This window comes from Alexandromys fortis, unplaced genomic scaffold, assembly GCF_014885135.2.
Source record: "Alexandromys fortis isolate MF-2015 unplaced genomic scaffold, M_Fortis_MF-2015_v1.1 scaffold_31, whole genome shotgun sequence".
NCBI lineage: Eukaryota > Metazoa > Chordata > Mammalia > Rodentia > Cricetidae > Alexandromys > Alexandromys fortis.
The window spans coordinates 9657873-9682084 of NW_026067974.1; the positions used below are offsets into that span (position 1 = coordinate 9657873).

Consider the following 24212-nt stretch of genomic DNA (forward strand, 5'->3'; position numbering starts at 1 on the left):
CAGGGTTTCTCTGTAGCTTTGGTGCCTGTCCCGGAACTAGCTCTTGTAGAACAGGCTGGCCTTGAACTCCGAGAGTGCTGGGATCAAAGGCGTGCGCCACCGCAGCCCGAGTGTCCGAGTGTGCAGGTTTTGATTGCTGTGGTTAGCGATGGGGGAAAGCAAGGACGGAACTTTGAAAAATAAAATATATTTATTATTATTTTTCTTATTTTTAATTTATGTGTATGGGTGTTTCGCCTATATATATGTCTGTGCACCACATGTATGCAGTACCTGCAGAGGCCAGAAGAGGGCATTGGACAGCTGCCTTCCCCCTCTTCCCCCCAGTGGTTGTGTGAGCTGCTATGTGGATGCTGGGAATAGAAGTCAGTTCTTCTGGAAGAGTAGTCAGTGCTCTTAACTACTGAGCCGTATCTCCAGCCCCTACATTTTAAAATTATTATTATTATTGTGTTTGTATGCTCAGGTGCCACGTGTGTTTGGAGGTCAGGGTACCAAGTGGGTTTTAGGAACTGGACTAGGCAGGCTTGGTATTAGGTGGTTTTGCCTGTTGACCAACTCACTGTCTTCAGGGATGGTACCCTGCAGACTGTCACTGATTGGCCTCAGTGACTGTTGAGAGGCGAAAGAAACTGAGACCAGGATTTAAATGCTTAAACATGTGATGTGCTGTGGAGCTACATCCTCATGCCTAACCCCCATGTCCTTATTATTATTATTATTAGACTTATTTTATTATTTTATGTGTATGGGTGTTTTGCCACATGTACGCCTGTGCACCATCTGCATGTCGGCCCCCAGAGGCCAGAAGAGGTTGTTGGATTCCCCAGAACTGGACTTGCAAAAGGCGTTAGCTCCTGTATAGATGCTGGGAATTGAACCTGGGTTCTCTGGAAGAACAGCCAGTGCTCTTACCCACTGAGCCATCTCCCCAGGCAGCCCCTTCTCCCCTCCACCCCCACCCCAGGGCCTTTTAAATGTAATGCAGCCCACCTTCTGTGTCTAAAGGTTCTGCATCAGATCGGTCTAACTTGAATGAAAATATTCTGCTGGAATGGGGCTATAATTCGATGGGAGAATAATGTATGTTTAGCAAGCATAAGGCCCCGGGTTTAATCTCTAGCATTTGCTAAAGGAAAAAAGATGATCATGGTGGTTCCTGTGTATAATCCCGCATTAGGGAGCCTGAGGAAGGAGAATGACACCTACCTCAAGGTTAGCTGGAATACCTAGTGAGTTCCAGGTTAGCCTGGGCTACAGAGCCAGAGGAAAAGATTGCATCTGTACTAAACATGCTCAGTGTTTTTCCTGTCGGTGTTCCCAGACACTGGGCTAGAAGGACCATTCTCATGGCATTTACATTGTCTCAGCACATCGGAGCCCAGGGTGTTTGAAAACCCCGGGGACTGTTCCATATTAAAAAGTGATCGGAAACAAGGCCATTTCATATAAGGCATCCAGTCTAGTGCGCAGCAGGTCCGTTGTCAAGTGACATTTCCAAGACAGTTCCTCTTGTGAGCAGGCGGAGACTGAGATCCAATAGTTAGGGCTGTTACGTGTTATAGGGAAAGGTGGTGTTTTTTTTTTTTTTTTGAGACAGCTTTTTTTTTTAATAATTATTTATTCTTATTTTATGTGCATTGGTGTTTTGCTTGCATGTATGCTTGTGTGTGGGTGTCAGGGTGCCATGTGGGTGCTAGGAATCGAACCCTGTCCTCTGGAAGAGCAGTCACTGCTCTTAGTGCTGAACCATCATCACTCCACCCCAACTTTTTTTTTTTTTGAGACAGGTTTCTTTTTGTAGCCTTGGCTGTCCTGGAACTCAATCTGTAGACCAGGCTGGCCTCGAACTCACAGAGATCCGCCTGCCTCTGCCTCCCAAGTGCCGGGATTAAAGGCATGTGCTATCACTGCCAAGCCCCAACTTTTTTAATTTTTAAAAATTTTATTCATGAGTGCTTTGCCTGCATGTATGTCTGTGCACCACATGCTTGCTTGGTGTCTGAGGGTGTGTATGTGGGTGCTGGGAATCGAACCTAGGCCCTTCACAAAAACAAGTGTTTTTTTGTTGTTGTTGTTTGTTTTTTGTTTGAGACAGGGTTTCTCTGTAGCTTTGGAGCCTGTCCTGGAACTAGCTCTCGTAGACCAGGCTGGCTTCAAAATCAAGTGCTCTTAACCACTAAAAACCTTCTCTCCAGCCCTGATGCTGATTTGTCTTTCTGTTTTAATGCCACCTTTGGTGTGTTCTATGTGGGGACCATGCTGGGACTCTGAGGAGGCGTTGGGGGGCACAAGGTCGTCCTTTGTATGCAGCGGCTCCATCCTTCTGGTCGGGACAGAAAGGGGATGTCTCCTGTGCTACTCCTGGCCGTGCAGGCTGAAGGCCTTTTAGCAATGACTCACTCCCTACTTTTACCCCAGTGCCCAGCGCCTCAAGTTCCGGCTGAACCTGTATGAGCTGAAGGAAGGTCGGCAGATCAAGCCCTACACCCTCATGAGCATGGTGGCCAACCTCTTGTATGAGAAACGGTGAGTGGGAGCAAGGCTGGCTGTGGGGGAGTGTGGAGGTGCAGAGACTTAGCGAGGCGGAGTAATGGGGCGGGGCTGTGGGGACAGTTTCTCCCTGGCCTCCTTTCCTTCATTTCTCACCTTTCTCTCCTTCCTCCCCTCCCCCGTCCTTCCTGTCTGAGACAGACTCACTCTAGCCATGGCTGGCCTGGATCTCGCATACACCAGGCTGGCCCCGAGGCTATCTGGCTCATATGACCTGTCCTCCCATTCTGACGGGCAGCAGTCTCTTTGATACCTCTGAATTCTCTGGGTCTGTCTGACAATCAAATAGAAACAGAATGAGGTAGTTTATGAATTTGCTTGGCTCTCGCAGCAGGGAATCAGATAACCCCATGAACTTGCTGGGAGTTTTGCAACATTATTTGACCTAGGTTCTAGATTCTAGGGATTGATGGGTTTGCTCTTTGTTTTTATGTGCATGGATGTGCACCCTGTTGTCCTGTAATTGGTGTCATGTGGTTGCTGGGAAGCAGATCCAGGTCCTCTGCAAGAGCAACAAGTGCTCTCTCTCTCTCTCACTCTCTCTTTTTTTTTTTTAATGATTTGTTTATTTTTATTTTATGTGCATTGGTGTTTTGCCTCCATGTATGTCTGGGTGAGAGTGTCATGGTCCCCTGGAACTGGAGTTACAGACAGTTGTGAGCTGCCATGTAGGTGCTGGGAATTGAACCCGTATCCTCTGGAAGAGCAGTCCATGCCCTTAACTGCTGAGCCATCTTTCCAGCCCCCAGCAGCAAGTGCTCTTAACCAGCCCCAGTGTGTTAGTTTTATTTATTTAATTTTTTTAATTTTTTTTTTTAAAGATTTTATTTGTTTATTATGTATACAGTCTTCTACCTGCATTCATGCCAGGATACCTTATCTCATTATAGATGGTTGTGAACCATCATGTGGTTGCTGGGAATTGAACTCAGGACCTCTGGAAAGAGCAACCAGTGCTCTTAACCTCTGAGCCATCTCTCCAGCCCCAGTGTGTTAGTTTTATTAGTAAAATTACACACAGAAACTGGGGTGGAGCTCAAGGGAGACCCCATGGTTATCTTTTCCTTCCATCTAGGATACAAATCGAAGTGTGTGTGTATTTTTTTTTTTAAATTTGGATTTCCCACATTTTTTAATATGTATTTATTTACTGTACAATATTCTTTGTGTGTGTGTGTGTGTGTGTGTGTGTGTGTGTGTGTGTGTGTCTGCAGACCAGAAGAGGGCACCAGACCTCATTACAGATAGCTGTGAGCCATCATGTGGTTGCTGGGAATTGAACTCAGGACCTTTGGAAGAGCAGGCAATGCTCTTAACCACTGAGCCATCTCTCCAGCCCTGAAGTGTGGTTTGTTGTTCTCATTTTCTTTTCTCCTCAGCCTTTTGTTTTGAAGTGCATTAAGGTTTATAGAAAGGTTCTTCACAAAAACGAAAATGGGGGCAGGGCTGGAGAGGCCGCATATCGGTTAAGAGCATCAAATTATCCTGTTTGACCTGGTGACATACACCTGCCATCACAGCATGGGTAGTTGGAAGAAGGAGGATCAAGAGTTCAAAATCAGATACATATAAAGTTGGAGGCTGCCTGGCTTCAGCTCCACAAAGAGAAGCATCCTTTTTTTTTTTTTTAAGGTTTATTTATTTATTTTACATATTGAGTGCTCTATCTGCATGTGTATTATGCCAGAAGACATCAGATCCCACTATAGACGGTTGTGAGCCATCATGTGGGTGCTGGGGATTGAACTCAGGTCCTCTAGAAGAGTAGCCAGCGCTCTTAACCACTGAGCCATCTGTCCAGCCCCTCAAACTTGTGTTGTTGCTTTTTTCCTAGTCAGTGCATGGATAGAACCTAGGCCTTGCACAGACTAGGCAGATGTTCTACTCTGTATAGCAGTTCTTGGCTGTCCTGGAATTTGCTATTTCTGATTCCCATGTCCTCAAAAATACTGCTAGCCAAGTTTAATTCCCAGGACCACATGGGTGGAAGGAAAACTAACTTATGCAAGTTGCCCCGACCTCCACATGTACATACCCTCACACACACACACTCAATTTTATAAAGAGCTACAAGCCAGGCAGTGGTGGTACACACCTTTATTTATTTGTTTGTTTTGTCTTTTTGAGACAGGGTTTCTCTGTGTAACAGCCCTGGTTGTTCTGGAACTAGCTCTTGTAGACCAGGCTGGCCTTGAACTCACAGAGATTTGCCTGCCTCTGTCTTCCGAGTGCTGGGATTAAAGGTCTGTGCCAAGCCGGCTAAGGCTATACAGAGAAACTCTTGTCTTGAAAGAAAAAAAAAAGTGCCACAAACCATCAGACAGCATTTGGGAGGAGGCAGAGGTGTAGACAGAAGTTTCTGTCCTGCCCAGTCCAGCAGCCGTTAAGTCCCGAAGAAAGATACAGAGGCTTACTAATTATAAACTGTTTGGCCCATTAGCTTAGGCTTATTATTATCTAGCTCTTTTTTCTTTTCTTTTTTTTAAAATATTTATTTATTTATTATGGATACAATATTGTTTGCAGAATTGCCTGCAGGCCAGAAGAGGGCACCAGACCCCATTACAAATGGTTGTGAGCCACCATGTGGTTGCTGGGAATTGAACTCAGGTCCTTTGGAAGAGCACGCAATGCTCTTAACCACTGAGCCATCTCTCCAGCCCCCTGTTATCTAGCTCTTACAACTTAAATTAACCCATAATTTTTGTCTATGTTTAGCCACGTGGCTTGGTACTTTTTCTCATTAAGGCATTCTTATCTTGCTTCTGGCTAGTGACCCCCCCACTTCCCAGAATTATTCCTAGTCTGGTTGCCCCACCTATACTTTCTGCCTGGCTTCTGACCAATCAGCATTTTATTAAACCAATACGAGTGACAAATCTTTACAGTGTCCTACAGCACAGAGGCAGGTGGATATCTGTGTGTTTGAGGCCAGCCTGGTCTACAGAGTGAGTTCTAGGACACATAGAAGTACTATCTCAAACAACAAAAACAAACGAACAAAAAAAAAGTGCTACAAACCAAGGAGATACACAGGTGGTTTGTACTGGGACTGGCCATTCAGTACTCAGCCTTTTTTTTTTTTTTTTTTTTTTTTTTTTGTCTTTTGTCTGTTTACTTTTTGAGACGGGGTCTCTGTATAGCCCTGGCTGAACTCTAAATCACTATGTAGACCAGGCTGACCTCAAACTCACAGAGATGCACTTGCCTCCAAATGTTGGTATCAAGGGTGTGTGTCATCATGCTTAGCTTGAACTTGCCATTAAGATCCCAGAGGGTTTTCTTTGTAGTGTGGGTTGTCCAGCTCAGTCCTCCTGCCTCTTGGATACCAGGATGAGATGCGTGCCACCAAGTCCAGCCACTTTGAGTTTCCCGATAGCCTCCCTGGTCTGAACAGACGAGTGTGAAAGCCAGGAACCCTGACCTCTGGACTCTCTCTCACCCTGGCCACAGGTTTGGTCCCTACTACACAGAGCCTGTCATTGCCGGGTTGGACCCGAAGACCTTTAAGCCCTTCATTTGCTCTCTAGACCTCATTGGCTGCCCCATGGTAACTGACGACTTTGTGGTCAGTGGTACCTGCTCCGAACAGATGTATGGGATGTGCGAGTCTCTCTGGGAGCCCAACATGGTGAGTTAGCACCCCCTGGCAGGGCTGGCCCCTGAACCCATGGCCTCATAGACAGATGTGTTTGTACAGCAGGAAGTGGAGATGAGGGAGTGGCAAACGAGCAGCCTGCTGCCCCGTTTGAGGGTCTCCAGAAGTTCCACCTGGGCTGGCTGGCCGGGAGGAGCGTCGCCTCTGTTGACCCACCCTGAACCAAGCAGAGCTACTCTTCATTTTACAATGGAGGAACTGAGGCTCTGTCAGAGGATGTAATTATGACACTTGCCCAAGATCATGCTTTCAGGCTTGAAGTGTTCCTTCATCCTGTTTCGTCCCGAGGAAGGAGCTGAGAAGTTCCTATATCCAAGGACCCAGCCCCCACACCACGCACTGACAGGGACTAGAGCAGGGCAGCTGGGGTTTCAAAACTTAAGAGGGCTGGGAAGGAACACGCCCCAGTCTGAAAGCCCTGCTCTGTTGGCAGGATCCAGAACACCTGTTTGAGACCATTTCCCAAGCCATGCTGAACGCCGTGGACCGGGATGCTGTCTCGGGCATGGGCGTCATTGTCCACATCATGTGAGTATGAGCTGGGAGGAGTCTAGAACCTTCTCACGCGTGAGCTCCTCCTTCCCCACCAGCACACCACTTCCCTGTGAGCCCTCAGCAGTGTCGGGGTAGTGGGGTGCCTCTGGAGGCAGAGCGTGGTGAGAGTGACAAGGTGGGGGACATACCTATTCTCGGCACTGGGGAGGCTGAGGCAGGAGGATTTTGAATTCAAGATTAGCCTGAGCTAAAAAGTTAATCCATACCTCAAAATAAGAAGGGGACAGAGAAGCCGGGCGGTGGTGGCGCACGCCTTTAATCCCAGCACTTGGGAGGCAGAGGCAGGCGGATCTCTGAGTTCAGACCAGCCTGGTCTACAAGAGCTAGTTCCAGGACAGGCTCCAAAACCACAGAGAAACCCTGTCTCGAAAAACCAAAAGAAAAAAAGGAGGGGACAGAGAAGGAAGGAATGAGCCAACAGTCGGCCCAGAGCAGCAGCAGCGAGCGCTCTGCTAGAGTAAGCAGCTAGGTGCTGCTCAGACCCTCCAGGCCCCTGTCGGATGGCACTCTGGGACCCTGAGTCTCCTCACAGTGGGCATGTCTTTCCTTCCCTAATAGTGTCCCCACAGTATCAGGGATGACCACGGGCAGTGCCTTCCTGCCACTTGAATGCCTGCGGCTCTGCTTCCTCCACAGCCCTCCGGTCTGCAGCCCAGAGCTGTGCGCATGGTTCCCGTCCCACATCCCAGTCCCTAGCCAGACCCGAGAAGCTCTCTCTGTTTGTCCAAGGCTCTCACCAGGAACCTGACAGAATGGACTAGTGTCCTAATGTCCTGCTTATTTACCATGAAAAGTAGAATTGAGTTCCTGTGCCCACTGCAGTGAGGCACGGGTGTTCTGTAGGCCTGTGTCTTGGTGCAACCCAAACCATGTCTGGAGAAAAACTCACCTGCCCTGCCCATGCCGCCTTCATAAGAGCCTGAGGGCAGCAGGTGCCGGGCAGCCTTGCCCGTGTTACAGCTGAGGACCGAGGGGAGGCGGGTGGGGGGAACAGTAGATCTGATTATTTGCATGTGTGATTTTTCTCCCTTGGCAGCGAAAAGGACAAGATCACCACCAGGACACTGAAGGCCCGGATGGACTAACCCTGCGCTCTGGTCCCGGTTTCCTTTTGTTATTTTTCTTTTTAATAAAATTGCTTCTCTTTCACTCCTGCTTGCCTTTGTTTGGTGCCAGGAATTGAACCCAGGCCCTTGGCCATGCTGGGCGCACGTTCTGCTACCGAGCAACACCCAGCCGTTTTCTCTGGACTTGCCTTGGTTCGTTGGCACACATGGTCTCCTTCCTAGTCACCAGCTGACGCCTGCGCTGTGCTGGCCTGGTCACTCACACAAGTGTCCAAATCCACTTGCTAAGTGGTGTTGCAAGATTATGAACTGGTGTTCTGTTTGACCCCCAAACCTAGACCTCCTTCACGAAGCTCTGTTGGCGGTCTTCCATTACTCAGGGCCACAGTGGAATCTGGCCAAGGACCCATGAACAGTCGAGGCCAGCTTTTATCTTCGTCTTCAGTTCATCACTTGGGATGGTGGCGCGTGGTCTCCTTCACCATGATTTCATTGACCGAGTACTTGGAGCACCAAGTAAAGATAAGACCCAGTAGCTTATCTTGAAACCTGCAGCAGATGCAGTGCCCCAGTAAGTGGATGTTTGCATGGTTCCCGGGCAGCTTCTGTATTGTCTGGAGGGCCCATTCAAACTCGCTCCTGTTTAAAATAATTGTTTGCAGTGTCTGGGTGGGGGAATCGAGCCCAAGGCCTTCAATAATGGGAAGTAGTCTACCACTGACCACAGCCCAGGCTTGTGTCTGCCTTCCGTACACACAACCATGGTGGGATCTGGCTGCCTTTTTTTTTTTTTTTTAACTTTTCTGAATCAGAAGGTCTGGGATGAGCTAAGAGTTTTGTTTCTGAATCTCAGGTGCCACTGATAATGGCTGCTCCAGATCCACATTGAGAGCTACTAAACTGTGTGTGTGTGTGCGCGCGCGTGCGCACGTGCAAACACGCACGCACTGGGAATGGAACCAAGAACCTTGCACATGCTAGGCAAGCACTGTATCACTGAGAAACACCCCCAGCCCAAGTACTATAAGGTACACACACATGCAGATGGAAAGTTGGAGGCACACAGGGATGCTGCAGTCAAGGCCACAGCCAGTTGGGAGATACGGCTCCTAGCCACTGTCTGTCCATAGCTGAAGTGAGGGAAGGGGCGGTACATGGTGCTTATTTGTCAGCATCCCACCCAGTGCTATGACCCTACCATTGCATCTCAGAGTGTCCCACCCAGGGCTGTGACCCGACCATTGCATGTTAGAGTGTCCCACCCAGAGCTGGGACCTGACCATTGCATGTTAGAGTGGGCTGTTGTATTGCTTCTCCAAACCATACACTGACTTTGCCCGTGCCTCTAAAACGGGGACAGGATTCTAATTTTAGAGGGGTGGCTGCATCAAAGGACTCACATACCAGATGTACACAAAGCTTTTTGAGTTTTATTTTGTCCTCCAGTTGGAGATTCATTTTAACACGCATGCATTTTAAAACAGTAACAGGGGCTCGAACTGTTCAGAGCAGACATTAGACAAGCACAGGGGTGAAAATTCCTATTTTAAAAAAAATGGAACTTGCAGCCGGAAATGGAGAAGTCACAGGTGGCGGGTGGTACTTTAATCCTGCGGTCCCAAAGGCGAATCCAGACTTCATCCACATTTTGTGTGTTCAATGTTCTGACCTGCTGCCAAGATGTGCTGAGCAGATGCCCCTCCCCAAATGTAAGGACTCCCCCTTAACAGAATGGGCTGCAGGCAGGTAAGTGACAAGCTCTTCTAGTTCCCTTACCCAGCCTCCTTCCTGGTGTCAACCTGCTGATGGACAGCTGAGTCTCATTCTCCTTGACTCACTCTTCCTAAGTGGCATACTTCAGAGGACTAGGATGGCAGATTTTGAGCAGCTGTCTAAATGTGTTTCCCTTTGGACCCCAGCCCCCATTACTGCCACAAAGAGGTGGTCTCTAAACTCAGGAAACCACAGCCGCTGTCACACTTTGGAGAAGGTCAAGTGCTAGAAACAGCTAAAGTTCTTCCCTCTCAACCTGAATCGATAAAGACAACTGGGGGATGGAACTGGCTACTGAGGAAGTCCTGGTCTTTGGTCCACCTCCCCAGGCAGGCCTGGCACACTGAAGAGGGCAGGGCTCGGCAGGACTCCAGCGGCTTCTGCCCTGAGCACTACCAGGGGACCCGACCTGTTCATGCCTAAAGCCCAGGATGAAGAAAAATGATTTGGGGAGGGAAGAGGAAGAGCTGCCTGTGGGGGGGGGGAACTACAGTGCCACTGAGAACAGCCTGGGGGCCACTCATGGCGCCAGCCACAGACCAGTAACCCCTGAGCTAGATGAGGAGAGATTGAGCGTTGCTGCAGAGCCTTGCTCCTAGTCCTGCCCTGCACGCCCGACAAGCAAGGGCTTCCGCTGGGAACACAGCCTGAGGCCATTTAGTCTGTTAGAGTCTTCACAGTACCCTCACGTCAGCTGGGTACTAGAGGGGTGGGAACCAGAGAAATTGTAACTGGACACTACACAGTAAGTGGCCTGATGAGATAGGATTCCGTCCCCTTTCTGCACTCAGGCCTCACCCAACTGTCTGGGTCTTTACTCTTAAAGTTCTACTCCTGGAAGACCCAAAATGATTCTGGATGCCATAAGATGGTTGGGCTGTTCTTCCTGGCTCTTGCTTGATGTCCAGAAAGTGAATGGTGGGATCTCATAAGAGGGCGCAGGTGTGTGGTGTGTGTGTGTGTGTGTGTGTGTGTGTGTGTGTGTGTGTGTGTGTGTGAGAGAGAGAGAGAGAGAGAGAGAGAGAGAGAGAGAGAGAGATCACTTTGAGATTGAAGTCAAATAGCACATCTTTGTCACAAAGAGGAAGAAAACTTGTATGAACCAAGATAAATAGCTTTTAAACATATGAATGCCAAAGCAATCAGAGGGCCAAACCAGAGGTTTTGGAGACAGCACAGAGAATGACCTTTTAAAAAAAAACAATGTAAATAAAGTCCACCAAACCACAGCTCAAATATTTTGACCCACTCAACAATACTGTCAGGAAAACAAAGAGCATTTGAAACAGAATGCTACCTCTCAAAATTGTAAACAATATACAAAAAAAAAAACCCACAAAAAACAAATCCCCACAAACTCAATGTTAAACAAGTTAGATCTGATAGTTGCATGATAAGATTGTTACACTTTTCATACACATGACAATAGGATCAGCCAGGAACCTCACCTTCCAAGCTTGGGGCTACTGGAGCGGATCCGGATTTTTCACCCTTGATTGTTAGGTGGGAAATCACGTCCAGACATTATTCCTATATAACCCTCTCCTAAATTAAAACATTTCTCCTTGAACCATTGGTTCTAAGTACTTCCCCAAGACCCTTGTGGCTCTGCTCCCCAGAACCTTATCTATACTCTTCTTGGGAAGAAGTGTGGCTCCCATCTGCCTCACCAGAAGGCCTTCGACCCAATGTGGCAGCCCTAGAGAAAGAAGCCCAAGACTGCTTCCTTTAGCGCTGGGTAGGGAGGACACCACACAATGGCTCTTGCTCTCCAAAGCTGAGCTCAGCTAGTTTGGGGGGCAGTCACAGGAAGTCAACTATTCACCCGAGATAGTTCCACAAACCCGCTTCACATCTTTGGGGTTATCTACACATTTTCCATCTCATCCTAAATCCTGATTCCTTCTGAGGGTTGGGAGGAGGCAGGAATGTACCTCTCCCAGTGCAGCCCAACAGGGCCATTTTTCTTCCTGGCCACCAGTTGCTCTGGGGGCATCAGAATGACTTGTGTAGCTCCCTTCTGAGGCCCTGGGCCCGAATCCCGAAGGAGGCTGCAGGGTGCGTCGCTCTTTCCCAAGGAGGCCTGTAGGCAGACCCCAAGTTCAGAAAGGGTGAGGGGCAACAAGGAAAATCAGCCCTGAGGCTGGGGATGGGTCAAACCCCACATCTGGCCTCCAAATAGGCTTTCCTGGGTCACATCCTCAAATGACTCAGGCAAGCTCAGGTGGAGCACCTTGCTGGCTGAAGCTGTCCAGGTTGAGAAATCACAGGCACGGGGGGCCAGACACCTATGCGGTAGGCTGGGGCTCGGAGCGGTGTCTCTGCAGGGAGCACCCAGGTACTTAGGGCTCTGCCCCTGACCAAGGCCAGTTACAGATGACTGCACGCAGAGGTCAGGAGTTAGGATGTGGATGATGCACACGACCTGTATTAGTTTCTGGGATTTTTATCCAAAGAGAAACAGCCATTGAAACACAGGGGTCCTGATAATGCGAAGATGCTCTCTAGTTCGCCTTGAGCCAGTGGGGAGCAGGCTTGACAGACATCCAAGTTCCAGGTCGGAGGCGCAGATGGCTGGGTTGGTGAACACCGGGTTCTTTGAGAACCAGCTGTCTGAGGGCACTCACCATCTCATGAAGATGAACCTGTTCCCCCCTGAGGCCTCTGACTCTGGTCCAAGATGCTGGGGTCAGCCTGCAATGTTCTTCCGCGAGGGCAGCGTGGAGAAGTGGATGCGACAGTTCACTTGAACCCGAGGTGGAAACATGGAGGGAAACTATGCACATACTCCAGGAAATTCAAAAGTCCGTCTAGGAGAGACCAAAACATGGCTGCCAGAGGCGTCTGGCCTCCTCGCGCGGGGTCAGCGCACTTGATGCTCATGGCCCCTGTGCCAGTCTTAACTGAAGGGAACCGAGAGCCGGACAGGACAGGGAGGGCGGCTAGGGTGATGACGTGGAGCAGTATAAATAGCAAACCCGCAGCGATGATTTTCAGAGACAAACCCAAATAAACCCACCAAGTCATCTCTAGCCCCAAGGTATCACAAAGGTTACAAGATACCGAAGAGGGAACCCTATCAAGGGTGGGCAGGAAGGAAGGCTACATCCTATGGGCACACGCACAAACAGCATGTCTCCCTGTAGCGCTGCTCTGTGTCCTGTGTCACAGGCTGAGCCCCTCTACTAAAGCCCTCCTGACCCCCCTCTGCTCCCTACCCTCTCTAGCCCAAACACACCCTTTCCCTCTCCCGACCCCGACCCCTTGTCCAGCAGTCTGGCCCTGGCAGAAGGTAGAGACGACTACGTCAGGATGTTGGACATGAATTCATTGAAGCGTTTCGAGTACTGCTCCGGGTTCACAGTGGAGATTTCAGCCCCTGCCTGGAACACACAAGATGCAGACTCAGGTCAGACGGGGAGGGGACAGCTGAGGGGACCGAGTCTGATGGAGCCTTTCTACTTGCTTCCTTTTCTTTTCTTTTTTTAAACAAAAAGCAAGCAAACAAACGAAGAAAAAAAAAAAACCACTTAATCTTAGATCAGTGGTTCTCAACCTTCCTAATGTGTGACCCTTTAATACAGTTCCTCGTGTTGCGCTGACCCCCAAGCATAACATTATTTCATTGCTACTTCATGAGTAAAACTTTGCTGCTGTTATGAACTGTAATGTAGGCATCTGATATGCGACCCCTGTGAAAGAGTCATGTGACCCCCAAAGGGGCTGCAAACCGCAGGCTGAGAACCACTGTCTTAGACAAAAAAACAATTGTTCTAAAGATAGTTTTGGATGTGTGTTTCATGCTATTCTTGACTGACACAGTCTTCTTGCCTCAGCATCCTGAGCACCGATGTGTCATGAGGCCATGAGCCTGACCACAGGCCATCTCAGGAAGTGGCGCATGTACCACGTCAGAGCTGTCTGACTGATGGACCATGGAAGCAGTAGAAACAAAGGCTCTGGTCTCTGTGAGGGCCAGGTGTGGAGAGTAGCAGCCAGCAGCCCGAGAACTGGCCTGTGGGGAGCAGTGCGAGCATGGAAACTGGGCTATTCTTGGTATCTAACAAGATGCACAGCATGCCCGGCCGCCCGGGGGAAAAGGCCAGACAACTCCAGGGAAAAACAAGTTGTTTATTACCTGGTTAGGCAGGGAACGGAGCACAAGGCAGGTGGTAGGGAGCACAGGGGAAGGCAGGAGAGAGCACAGGGGAGGCAGTAGGGAGCACAGGGGAGGCAGGAGGGAGCACAGGGGAGGCAGGAGGGAGCACGGGGAAGGCAAGAGAGCACAGGGGAGATGGTAGGGAGCACTGAGAGGGCAGTAGGGAGCACAGGGGAGGCAGTAAGTAGGGAGCACAAGAAGAAGCAATAGGGAGCACGGAGAAGGCAGAAGGGAGCACACAGGAAGGCAATAGGGAGCACAGGGGAGGCAGTAAGTAGGGAGCACAAGGAGAGGCAGTAGGGAGCACAGAGAAGGCAGTAAGTAGGAAACATTTGAAGGCAGTAGGGAACACACAGGAAGGCAGGAGGGAGCACAGGGGAGGTGGTAGGGAGCACAGGGGAGGCAGGAGGGAGCACGAGGAGGAAGCAGTCAGGCTGCTCTTCCTCTCTATTGGGTAGAAGGCCAAGACTGCCCTCCCGGCGCTCTGAGGAGGGTGCAGATGCTCTCCACTGGGCTGGGCCCTGGCAGGAGACTGAACTCACCCCGTGCTTCACTGTTTTGGCAGCATGTGCAGCTTTCTTCTTAGCATCATACGGTGTGAGGATATCGATGATGGCCATGAAATAGACCTCCTTCTTCGGGGCGCCTGGACAAAGGAGACAACAGATAAAGGCTGAAGCACCCATAACCCCTGGACCCAAGGTTCAGAACTTCTCGGTCATTTGGAGTCAGGAAAGCAAAGGATCCCTTATAGTCCCATCTCCTTCGACCATCAGCTACTCCGTGGGACCAAAGCTGCCCTACAAAAGGGCTTGTCCTTCCTACGAACTAGGTCTTATTACCCAAGACAGCCAGAGAGATGACAAGGACCTGAGAGAAAAAACCACAACCCAGGTTCCAGTTCTCAGGGTGACCTTAACCAGAAGCCTGTAGGCAGGAGGTGGCGGGTCAGCAAGGAATGAGGCAGGGATGCAGACACCCCAAACCCCAACAGCGAGCAGAAGCACTCAGGGCTGGCTGGGCAGAGTGGCACAAGCTCCTACTTACTTTCATGGCTTTTCATGGCATAGACGTCGACAGAGGGGTCGAACTCGCCTGGTCCAAAGAACCGGGGGAAGCTGAGGAGGTTGCCGGGGCTATCTGGAGGCGTGCCGTAGGAGCAGAGAAGGCTACCGCCCACGCCCACCCCATCGTTCTCGCATTCCTCGTCCTCTGCTCGCTCTTCTACCTCCATCTCCTCCTGCTCTGCCCGGTCTACGTCGTGGATGCCCACCAGTAGACTGTAGTCCATGATCTTTAGCTGGGCAAGGAACTATGGAGGGGAGAACAGGAAGATGGAAGGAAGCGGTTACACGGGATGCCGCGGTGGCATCCAGAAGGAAAGAAAGCAACCCTTTCCATTCACTTCTACACGGGCTTCAAAAATGGAGCACGAGTAAGACACTTGTCTCTACCATGAGAGGGTGTTTAAGGGCAGGCAATCACTCAGCAGGACAAGGAGGTATAAGGGGCAGTGGGGCGAGAGGACTCCCTGAGGGCAGACACAAGGATGCAGAATGAAGAAGAGCTCCTCAGGCACAGGCTGGAGGGTAAAGGTCAAAGTGCTCACTGCCGGAAAAGCTGCCAGAAGCGGCTTGGAGGACAGACATAGAGGATGCCGCACTGTGGAGAGACTGGGCCGGCCAGTGGTCTATCTCAGACCAAAACTCTCAAGCCAATAGAGCAGGCTGGGATTCAGAACTGTTTTTACCAGCTGGGTGTGGTCATGCACAATTTCTTTCCCCCAGCACTCTGGAGGCAGAAGCAGAGGCAGGGAGATCTACGTGAATTTGAGGACAGCCAGGGCTGCACAGAGGGACCCGTCTCACACTCCACCTGCCCCTGCCACACCAAAAAAAAAAGGGACTGTCTCAAAACAAAAAAGAATTTTTAAAAATGTATTTAACACATGGGACCAAGCTAAAGAACTGGCTCAGCAGTTAAGAACACGGGCTGTGCTGAGTGGTAGTGGCGCAGGCCTTTAATCCCAGCACTTGGGAGACAGAGGCAGGCAGATCTTTGTGAGTTCAAGGCCAGCCTGATCTACAGAGCCAGTTCCAGGATAGCCAAGGCTACTACAAAGAGAAACCTTGTCTCGGGAAAAAAAAATAAATAAAAAAATAAAACAACTCGAGCAAAAGGCAGCTCCAGTCCAGCCCATCACTCTCCACCTAAAGTCAAAAGAAGCCGTGTGCAGCGGGGAAGAATTCTAGACCCTCCCCTGGGGACTCAGGCAGTCTGCTTGGCTTCCCAGCGCTCCATGTGTGAGAAGACTCCTAAAGACAGGAAGGAAGCATGCCACGCCGCTCACAAATGCCCCACTGGAAAAAAACGGTATGTGTGGAGCTTAGCATGAGAACGCCCCCATGGGCCCGTGTGTTTGAATGCTTGGTCCCCAGTTGCTGGAACTGTTTGGGAAGGATTGGGAGGTGTGGCCTCATGAGGAGGTGTGTCACTGAGGTGGGCTTTGGGGTTTCCGAAGACCTGGGCCATTGCTACCATGCTCTCTGCCTCCTGCTTGTGGTTAGATGTGAGCTCTCAGCTGTTCTAGCCCATAATGGACTCCCGCCCTCTGAAACTGTAAGCCAATTAAACGCATTCTTCTAAAAGTTGCCTCACGGGCTTTTGTCACAGAAAAGGAACTGATACAGTCACGCCCCTATGGAATGCTGGAGGCGCACCTCCCACCGGCACTGCTGACGCTGCTCACCCCACCACCCGTCCAGTGAACTCCTGGGAACAATGAGTTCCAATTGCTGAAGGTTAAAGCAGGCCCTGATCTGGGAAGAGGAGGCAGGCAACGGTGAGGTAGTACCTCGACGTCTCGCTTCAGTTTTTCCAGGAAGTTCTTCTTACTCTCTTCTCCCACGTGCAGCTTCTGCCCTTCATTGAGGAAGTCATTATCTTTGAATGTGGGCAAATCCTTGGCCTGGGAGAGCAACAGCACGGTCAGGTCAGGCAGGCAGGATGGGAGCAGCGTGCAGAGAGGGTAAGGAGCTTTAGCACAAGACGCTCAGCCCAGGACAGGAGCCGACAGACTCAGGCACGAGACAGGCAATGGCAGCAAAGGAGGCACGGATTGGACAGTGAGGACCGAGCAAGAAGGATCCGCTCCAGCTGAGCCGCAGGGAGCTGTTAACCGACTCAGGCTGGACGATGGCCTAGAAGCCTTCTTCATCCCAGCAGAACCACAAAGAACCCAGCAAAGGCAGAAGAAGTAAAAAAAAAAAAATGCTGCTTATGCCAAGGACAGGCAGGTGCCGAAGGACACACATTTCATGGTGACGGACGGACTGCATGCTTGGGAGCTGGGCTGGGGGGTCACAGAGGGCAGGTGACAGACGGCCAACAGAAGGTGTTACCGATTGCAAGCGACCCTTCACCCCTGCTCAGCACCAACATACCTTTTCCTTGTCGCTGGCTTCTCGGGCAACAGTAGAACCCTGGAAGGACAAAAGCCATTAGAAGTCCTGCTGAGGTAAACGCCTTCTGCAGATACACGTGTGTGCAAACAGAAGTGCAACACACACGCACATGTGTTAGGGGCCAGAGCGTTTTCTGCTGGTTTTGGCTTTTTGAGACAGGGTTTCTCTATGTACCCTGGCTGCCCTAGAACTCACTGTGTAGACCACGCTAGCCTGCTCTGTGTCCCCAGTGTTGGGATCTCTGCCTTTTTGTTTTGTTTTTTGTTTTGGACGTGTCTCTTACTGAACTTGGAGTTCATAGAGTTAGCTGAGCTGGCCAGCAAGCAAGCGCCAGTGACCCTCATGTTTCTGCTCCCTGGGGTCGGAAGTGAACAACCCCACACTTGGCTTTCACTTGGGAAGTGGGGATTGAACTTCGGTCTTCATGCTTGACCCACTTAGCCCTCACCCTAGTCCCTGAGGCAAACTCTTTCAAATAAGCCAATGTACGTGAGACTCCAGACACAGTGAGCAAGCAAGTGGAAGTAGACGGGCTGGTGTCTTAGAGGAGCCGGAAGACAGCCCCAGCCCACTCGAGCACAGCCATTTCTTGAGCTATGACTCAAAGACATGGCAGATACTCAGTAAACAAGACTGCCCCGGAGACCTCAGTTCCTTATAGCAGTGGCCAAATCATTTCTCACAGGGTGCTAAGTGGGAGAGGGAGGAGACACTCCAAGGATGAACCACAGGGCTGGGCCAGGACTGGAGGGCAGCAGTGGCCGAGCCTACTTCTAGCTGGGAAGCAGGAAGTGTTTAGTTAGGGGAAAGAGGAGGTGTGGGGGGTACAGGGCTGCTGGGAGGGAACCTGAAATCCCGGCTAGGGGGAGGGGCAGGGCTGTGGGGACAAGAAGGGAATGAGTGAGGCTGCAGCAGAGGGAAGGGATGCAGTGCAAGGTGACAGAAACCAGGAAGCCTGGTTCAAGGGCAGAGTACCCCAGTTCACAGCCTAAGAGCATCCTTCTCGGCGCCTAGATATGCGCTTGTGCTGTCGCCTCGTGGCTCTTGGACAAAAGCCAGAGTGTGTGCATCAGCACAGCCTGTCCCCGCTCCGCTGCCCTCGGAGTGCACATCCCACAGACCGGAACTGAGGAGCACCAACCGCCACACATACGGCCTACCTAGGGCTTAAACAGTCTCTTCGTTACTATCACCCTGACTTCAAACAGCCTTTGGTCTATACATCAACCCTAGAGTCGTGTATCCCGCTGACATGCGTGCACCAGCCTTCCCAATACGTGAAGCTGGGAGAGCAGCTTCTCCTGGACACACGGGAACCGGGGCCCTTTACCTTGAGGTCGTATTTGCGATGTACAGTGAGCCGGTGACTGAACACATTCCTGGTGACCACCATGTAGGTCTCCACGCCGTCCACAGTCAAGCGGTACATGCCCAGGAACTGCGGCAGGAGGGTATTGCCATGACACTCCACTATGAACTAGAATGGAGAGCAGGAAGAGAAGGGAGGCTAAGGGGCAGGAAAGCACCTAGGACGAGGACTGTCCCAGACCAAGATGCTCCGAGATGCTACTTTCAGACTAGTGGTTTTGACAAGAGGCTCTGGAGGGGCTGGAGAGAGAACTGAGTGTAAGAGCCCTGGCTGTCCTTCTAGAGGACATGAGGACAACTAAATGGCCTTATGACCAAATGACCCACAACGCTGACTATACCGCGGTTTAAAATCCAGGGCTTCTGCTGTGATGTCAGAGATCGCAAGTTCCCGTCACCATTTCCCATTGCCTGGTTACCAGGCGTAGTGGTTAACTTTGATTGTAACTGAACAGGATTAAGAAGCAATAACTAAAAAAAAAAAAAAAAATTTTTTTAAATAAATAAATAAAAACTTAAAAAACTAAAAAAAAAAAAAAAGAAATGACAGAAAAAAAAAAAGAAGCAATAACTAAGAAGCCAGGCAATAGTGATGCATGCCTGTAATTCCAGCACTCAGGAGACAGAAGCAGAGGCAGGCAGATCTCTGTGAGTTTGAGGCCATCCTGGTCTACAGAATGAGTTCCAGGACAGCCAGGGCTACACAAAGAAACCCTATCTCAGAAAAAAACAGAACAAAAGCCCAAACCCAAAAACCAAACCACTGTAAGAAGCACCTAAGAGGGAACTAGAGAGATGGTTAAGAGAGCTGGCCGCTCTTCCAGAGAACCTGATTAGTTTCCCAGAACACACATGGCAGCTCACAGCTTTCTGATACTCTAGTTCCAGGGGTTCTGACACCTTTCTGGCCTCTATGAGCACCAGGCGCTGATATGGTGCACGCACACACACACAATACATGCGCGCACAAAATACCCATACACCTAAACTTACATTAATTTTTTTAAAAAAAAACTAAGAGCCAGGTGGTGGTGGCACACGCCTTTAACCTCAGCACTTGGGAGGCAGAGGCAGGCGGATCTCTGAGTTTGAGGCCAGCCTGGTCTACAGAGCCAGATCCAGGACAGCTAGAACTGTCACACAGAGAAAGCCTATCTTGAAAAACCAAACAACAACAACAACAACAACAAAAGTACCTAAGAGATTAGTACAACATACCTCTGGGGCTATAGGTGATATTCCAGAGCCAATGAGACCACGGGGGGTGGGGGGGGCACGTGATCTAAGGAATGATTTAATCTATTGATGACATTATTGGCAAGTGGGAAAGGTAAGAGATGGGAACAGCTGGAGAAAGTACGGAACTAGGGGCTGTCCTCAGGAGCTGAGTCCTGCCCTGCCCACTTCCTGCATGTCCTTTTCCTCCTTCCAGCCTGCCTGAAGTAAGAAGCAAGCAGCTGTCCTCCCTACGCATTTCCAGCGCTCTGCTGCTCTGCCCGAGTGCAGCCAAGGGACTGAGCTCCCCGAAACCACAAGCCAAAATACATCCTCCTCCTTTCTATTTCTGTTTTGTTTCTTTGAGACAGGGTTTCTCTGTAAAACAGCCCTGGCTGGCCTCGAACTCACAGAGATCCACCCGCCTATGTCTCCTGAGTGCTGGGATTAAAGGTGTACACTACCATGCCCATCTTGTGTTTTTTTTTTATTACATCTTATTGACTTATTTCGTGTGGCGCTGCACACTTGTGGAAGGCAGCGGACAGCCTGTAGGAACCGGCTCTTTCCTCTGCTGTGGAGACTGAACTCCTGCCGTCAGGCGTGGTGGTACGGGCGAGACTGTCCCTCACAAGCTCAGAGGTTTGCGTACATGGTCCTCAGTTGGTCACACATTTGGGTAGGTTTACAGGGTGTGGCCTTGCTGAAGGAAGTATGTCACTGTAGGTGGGCTTGAGGTTTCAAAGCTACACACCATTCCCAGTCTGTTCTCTCGGCTTCCTGCTGCTCCAGCTGCCAAGCCTGCCACCTCGACTCTGCCATCATGAATGCTAACCGTCTGGAACTATAGGCCCAGATAAATCTTCTCTAAGGAGCCTTGGCCCTGGTGATTACCACAGCAATAGGAAAGTAAACAATCCACCAGGCTCGATGGTAAACTCTCTTACCACTGAGCACCTCACAGGCCCCGGATCTTCTATCCTTGAGACTGTTTCTGTCAGTTATTCTGCCACAGCAATGAGAAAAGGAACTAAGGCATGAGGAAGCAGCTGCCAACCAGGGCGGAGCAGGCCCTCCTGGCCAAGCCCCACTGGAGTGCTCTCTTTCTCTCCCCCGACCCATCCTCCGCAGCCCAGGCTGGGACTCACCATACCTGGTGGTATTTCTTTAAGATGTTGTGCATCTCGGCCACGTCCTCACTCGACACCGTCTTGATGACAAAACGCCGGTCATAGGTGGTGAGGAAACGGGTGCCACACCTGCCTTGGCTGTCACTGTTGATGGGGGCACTGCGTGTCACTGAGTTCTGAGGAGGCAAAACAAAAGCCATTGATTTTGATGAGGAACGCAGTATTTTTTTTTTCCTTTTCTTTCCCACAGGGCTAAGAGGTGAACCCGGGGCCTGCACATGCTGGGCGAGCACCCTACCGCTCCATCCCTAAGATTCTGACCACAACTCTTGAATCTTTTCCTATGGACTGAATCGCTTAAAGACCGACAAGTGCCCTGACAGAGGTCCCCAGTGTGGACCTCCCCTAACCCCCTTTCACTTGGAGTACTTACAGACCTCTCGAAAATTTTCCTCCTAATGATAAGAGCTGCTCCTACCCTTGACCTCAGAGTAAGCTGTGTGTATGACACTCTGTTCTGACCCAGAGAGCTGCTCTAAAAGCTAGAACTGCCTCATTGGGAGGGGACCGAGTTCCATTCTTGACCCTCACAAGCAGTGTGGCCTCACGTGAGCCATTTAAGTTTCCCTGCTTGAAACACAGGGAGACAGACCAAGAGGACCGACTGCCTGAGTGTTGCAGATAACAAAGCGTAGGAACGAATCAGAAGGCCCATCGTGGAAGCAATGGGTAGTTTTCTATGTAACCATGCACTTTTCTGTGTGTTGATCCCATCGCTTGAAAACACCTCCTAAGGAGAGAAGTTGGTCTTCTCTCTCTCTCCCCATGCCTCCTGGGTATAGGCCTTGCTCATCTGTGTAGGCTGGAAGGCCGTCCTAGGAGCCCCTGTGGCTCTGTCTCTGGTCCTCCTCAAGACACAGGCCCCATTATGGTCAAACAGAGAAGCCCAAAGAGGGAGGTAAGGGCAAGGGGAGATCCCTGCTGCCCAGGTTCCTGGAAACACACCCACTGGGACCTGCTGGCGGGAATGCTCTTTGCCAATGTCATGAAGCCCTACTTGGTCACTTAATAGAACCTCACAGAACCCTCTGGAGGGGCCGGAGAGGTGGCTTGGCAGTCTGAAGTGTATGCCAGCCTCGCAGGAAACTGGAGTTTGACCCCCAGCACTCAACTGTAATTCCTACTTTAGGAGAATCCAGTGCCTTTGACCTCCATGGGCATCCACACTCTTACATAGACACACAGACAGACACACATACACGGCGACAGACACACACATAAAAAAAAAAAAGAGGTCAGGCATGGTGGCCTTAATCTCAGCACTTGGGAGACAGAGGCAGGTGGATCTCTGTTGAGTTCAAGACTAGCCTGGTCTACATAGCAAGTTCCAGGGCATCTCCACAATGAGTTAAACAAACAAACAAACAAACAGACAAAAGAACCTGTGGAGGACCAGCACTGCCTTCATAGGGGTAACATGGCGAGGTAAGGCATGCTGGACATTCTGCAGTAAGGGTGCTTAGTTAAAGAACACCCTATGAGTCCCCAATCCCCCAAAAAGTGGGTAGGCTTTATAAATGAGTCTCCTTTTTCCCTGCCTAGCCCTGCAGTAGCAAGCCAGGTGGAGATCCACAGTTCTGTCGCCTTGTGTCTAGCAGCACCCCAAGACTCTCCATCCCGGAACAGCAGGCTTGAGCAGAGTCATGTGCCTGCGGGGCATGTCAGAGGCATGACATGGACAGAGAGAGGACGTGGTAAGACGGCCCAGGGACAGCCAACAACCCGTGTAGTAGGAACAGAGCCACGCAACATGGGGTGGCAAAAATGGCAAGACCGGTTCAGAAAAGTGGACTACATTCAGGTTAAGACTTGGTTCAGGGTTTGGCCCCAGCAGAGGGGCTGGAGAAACCTCGGGACATCTCGGCCATGGACATTCCTGGGAGCTTAAGGCTGGCACCCACTCTTCCTTCCTTCCTCAGAGCGCTCCTGTCTGCATGAGGAGGGGTGGGGGAGGAGGAGAGGAAAGGGGGCCTGAGGGGAAGGGGGCACTTGTCTCCAGACACGCCCCACACTCCTTGGAACTCTCCAAGATTTACAAAATGCTTCCGGGCTTTAGCATTTGCTTTTGATCTCACTGTGGTATCAGCATGGACAAGGAAAGAGTCAGCTATGGTCCTACTGCTGACGGGCAAAGACAATCTCTTCCACCTTCTCTAGCTGGCCATGTGCCAGGAAAGAAGGGGCTCGGAGTGCAAGGCAGAGAAGCTACGCAGTCATGGCCGCTCAGTCTGAAGGACATTCCCTCTAGGCCTACGGCTTCGTGACAGGATCCTGCTCTGGAGAGCGCAGTCACTCTGGCATGCCTACCTCCTCCCACCATGAGGACAGCAGACATATTCAGGTGACACTCGCTCATACTTGGCAGTAGGATGCACGACCCTAGGTGTCTTTTTCCTAATCTGTTTTATCCGCTATAACAAGGCTCACTGCTTGCTCCCTATACAGCCCCTCCCTCCTGCTGCTCCCCCCTCCTCCCCCCTCCTCCCCCGAAAAAGAGCTTTGGAGGCCGCCCCCAGAAGCTCCCGATGCCCCACTGGCCCTGTCTGCTAGCACTGGAGTGAGCTTGGACAGGGAGATGCTCAGGGACTACCGACACTCTGCCCCCTGCCTGTCTTGTGACTTCCTAACCCCCTCATCCCTAAACCCTCCAGCTGTGCCCAGACAGCCCCGTACCTGGTAATCCTGGTCATCAATCCCAAACCTCTCCCTGAGGTTTCGGAACACCATAGGGCAGTACTCCTTGAACTTGAAGCGGCTGGGGAGGTTTTCCCTGGGGAAAGTAGATACACACTTTGTGAGCTGCCCTTACTCAGCCTGGGTGACACCAGAGCCCTTCAAAGTGTGGCGCGTATAAACTCTGGAGTCGCAAACTCTGCATTTTCAGCAAACACTGTAGGTGATTCTGGCTGGGTAGAATTCATCAAACTGTACACTTAGAATCTGTATGACTTGGTTTTGTTTTTAATGCTGTCCTTAAAATTGAAAAGCAAAGCGTATCCACTGGGCGGCGAGACCCAGAGTGTGCACCTTCTCACAGCATGCTGGGACGATTGCTCTCATCGAAAGGCCACTTTTCTCTGGGAGACTGCCATGGAAACATCCTGGAGATGCTCATGTCCAAGACGCCCTGCCTGCTGCATGTCCACAGGTGAAGGTGAAGCTGGCGTGAGCCATGGGCTCACCTGCAGGGCCAGCATTCAGAAGACTGAG

General features: G+C 50.7%; 2 protein-coding genes across 2 annotated transcripts in view; one reads left to right on the plus strand and one right to left on the minus strand.

The window, feature by feature from the left end:
* The window catches only part of Psmb3 (proteasome 20S subunit beta 3), a 9143-nt gene extending 1224 nt beyond the window's left edge, over window positions 1-7919 (plus strand). The window contains exons 3-6 of the mRNA XM_050157047.1: window positions 2469-2529; window positions 6007-6184; window positions 6645-6739; window positions 7803-7919. Of these exons, the coding sequence (XP_050013004.1) occupies window positions 2469-2529; window positions 6007-6184; window positions 6645-6739; window positions 7803-7851 (383 nt within the window). The 3' untranslated portion in view covers window positions 7852-7919. The remainder of the gene's footprint in view (window positions 1-2468; window positions 2530-6006; window positions 6185-6644; window positions 6740-7802) is intronic.
* A 1324-nt stretch (window positions 7920-9243) lies between these two features.
* Window positions 9244-24212, minus strand: part of Pip4k2b (phosphatidylinositol-5-phosphate 4-kinase type 2 beta) — a 29215-nt gene continuing 14246 nt past the window's right edge. Inside the window, exons 3-10 of the mRNA XM_050156898.1 lie at window positions 23676-23772; window positions 20966-21118; window positions 18560-18706; window positions 17209-17247; window positions 16620-16733; window positions 14813-15077; window positions 14308-14411; window positions 9244-12989 (exon numbers count right to left, since the gene is read on the minus strand). Of these exons, the coding sequence (XP_050012855.1) occupies window positions 12909-12989; window positions 14308-14411; window positions 14813-15077; window positions 16620-16733; window positions 17209-17247; window positions 18560-18706; window positions 20966-21118; window positions 23676-23772 (1000 nt within the window). The 3' untranslated portion in view covers window positions 9244-12908. The remainder of the gene's footprint in view (window positions 12990-14307; window positions 14412-14812; window positions 15078-16619; window positions 16734-17208; window positions 17248-18559; window positions 18707-20965; window positions 21119-23675; window positions 23773-24212) is intronic.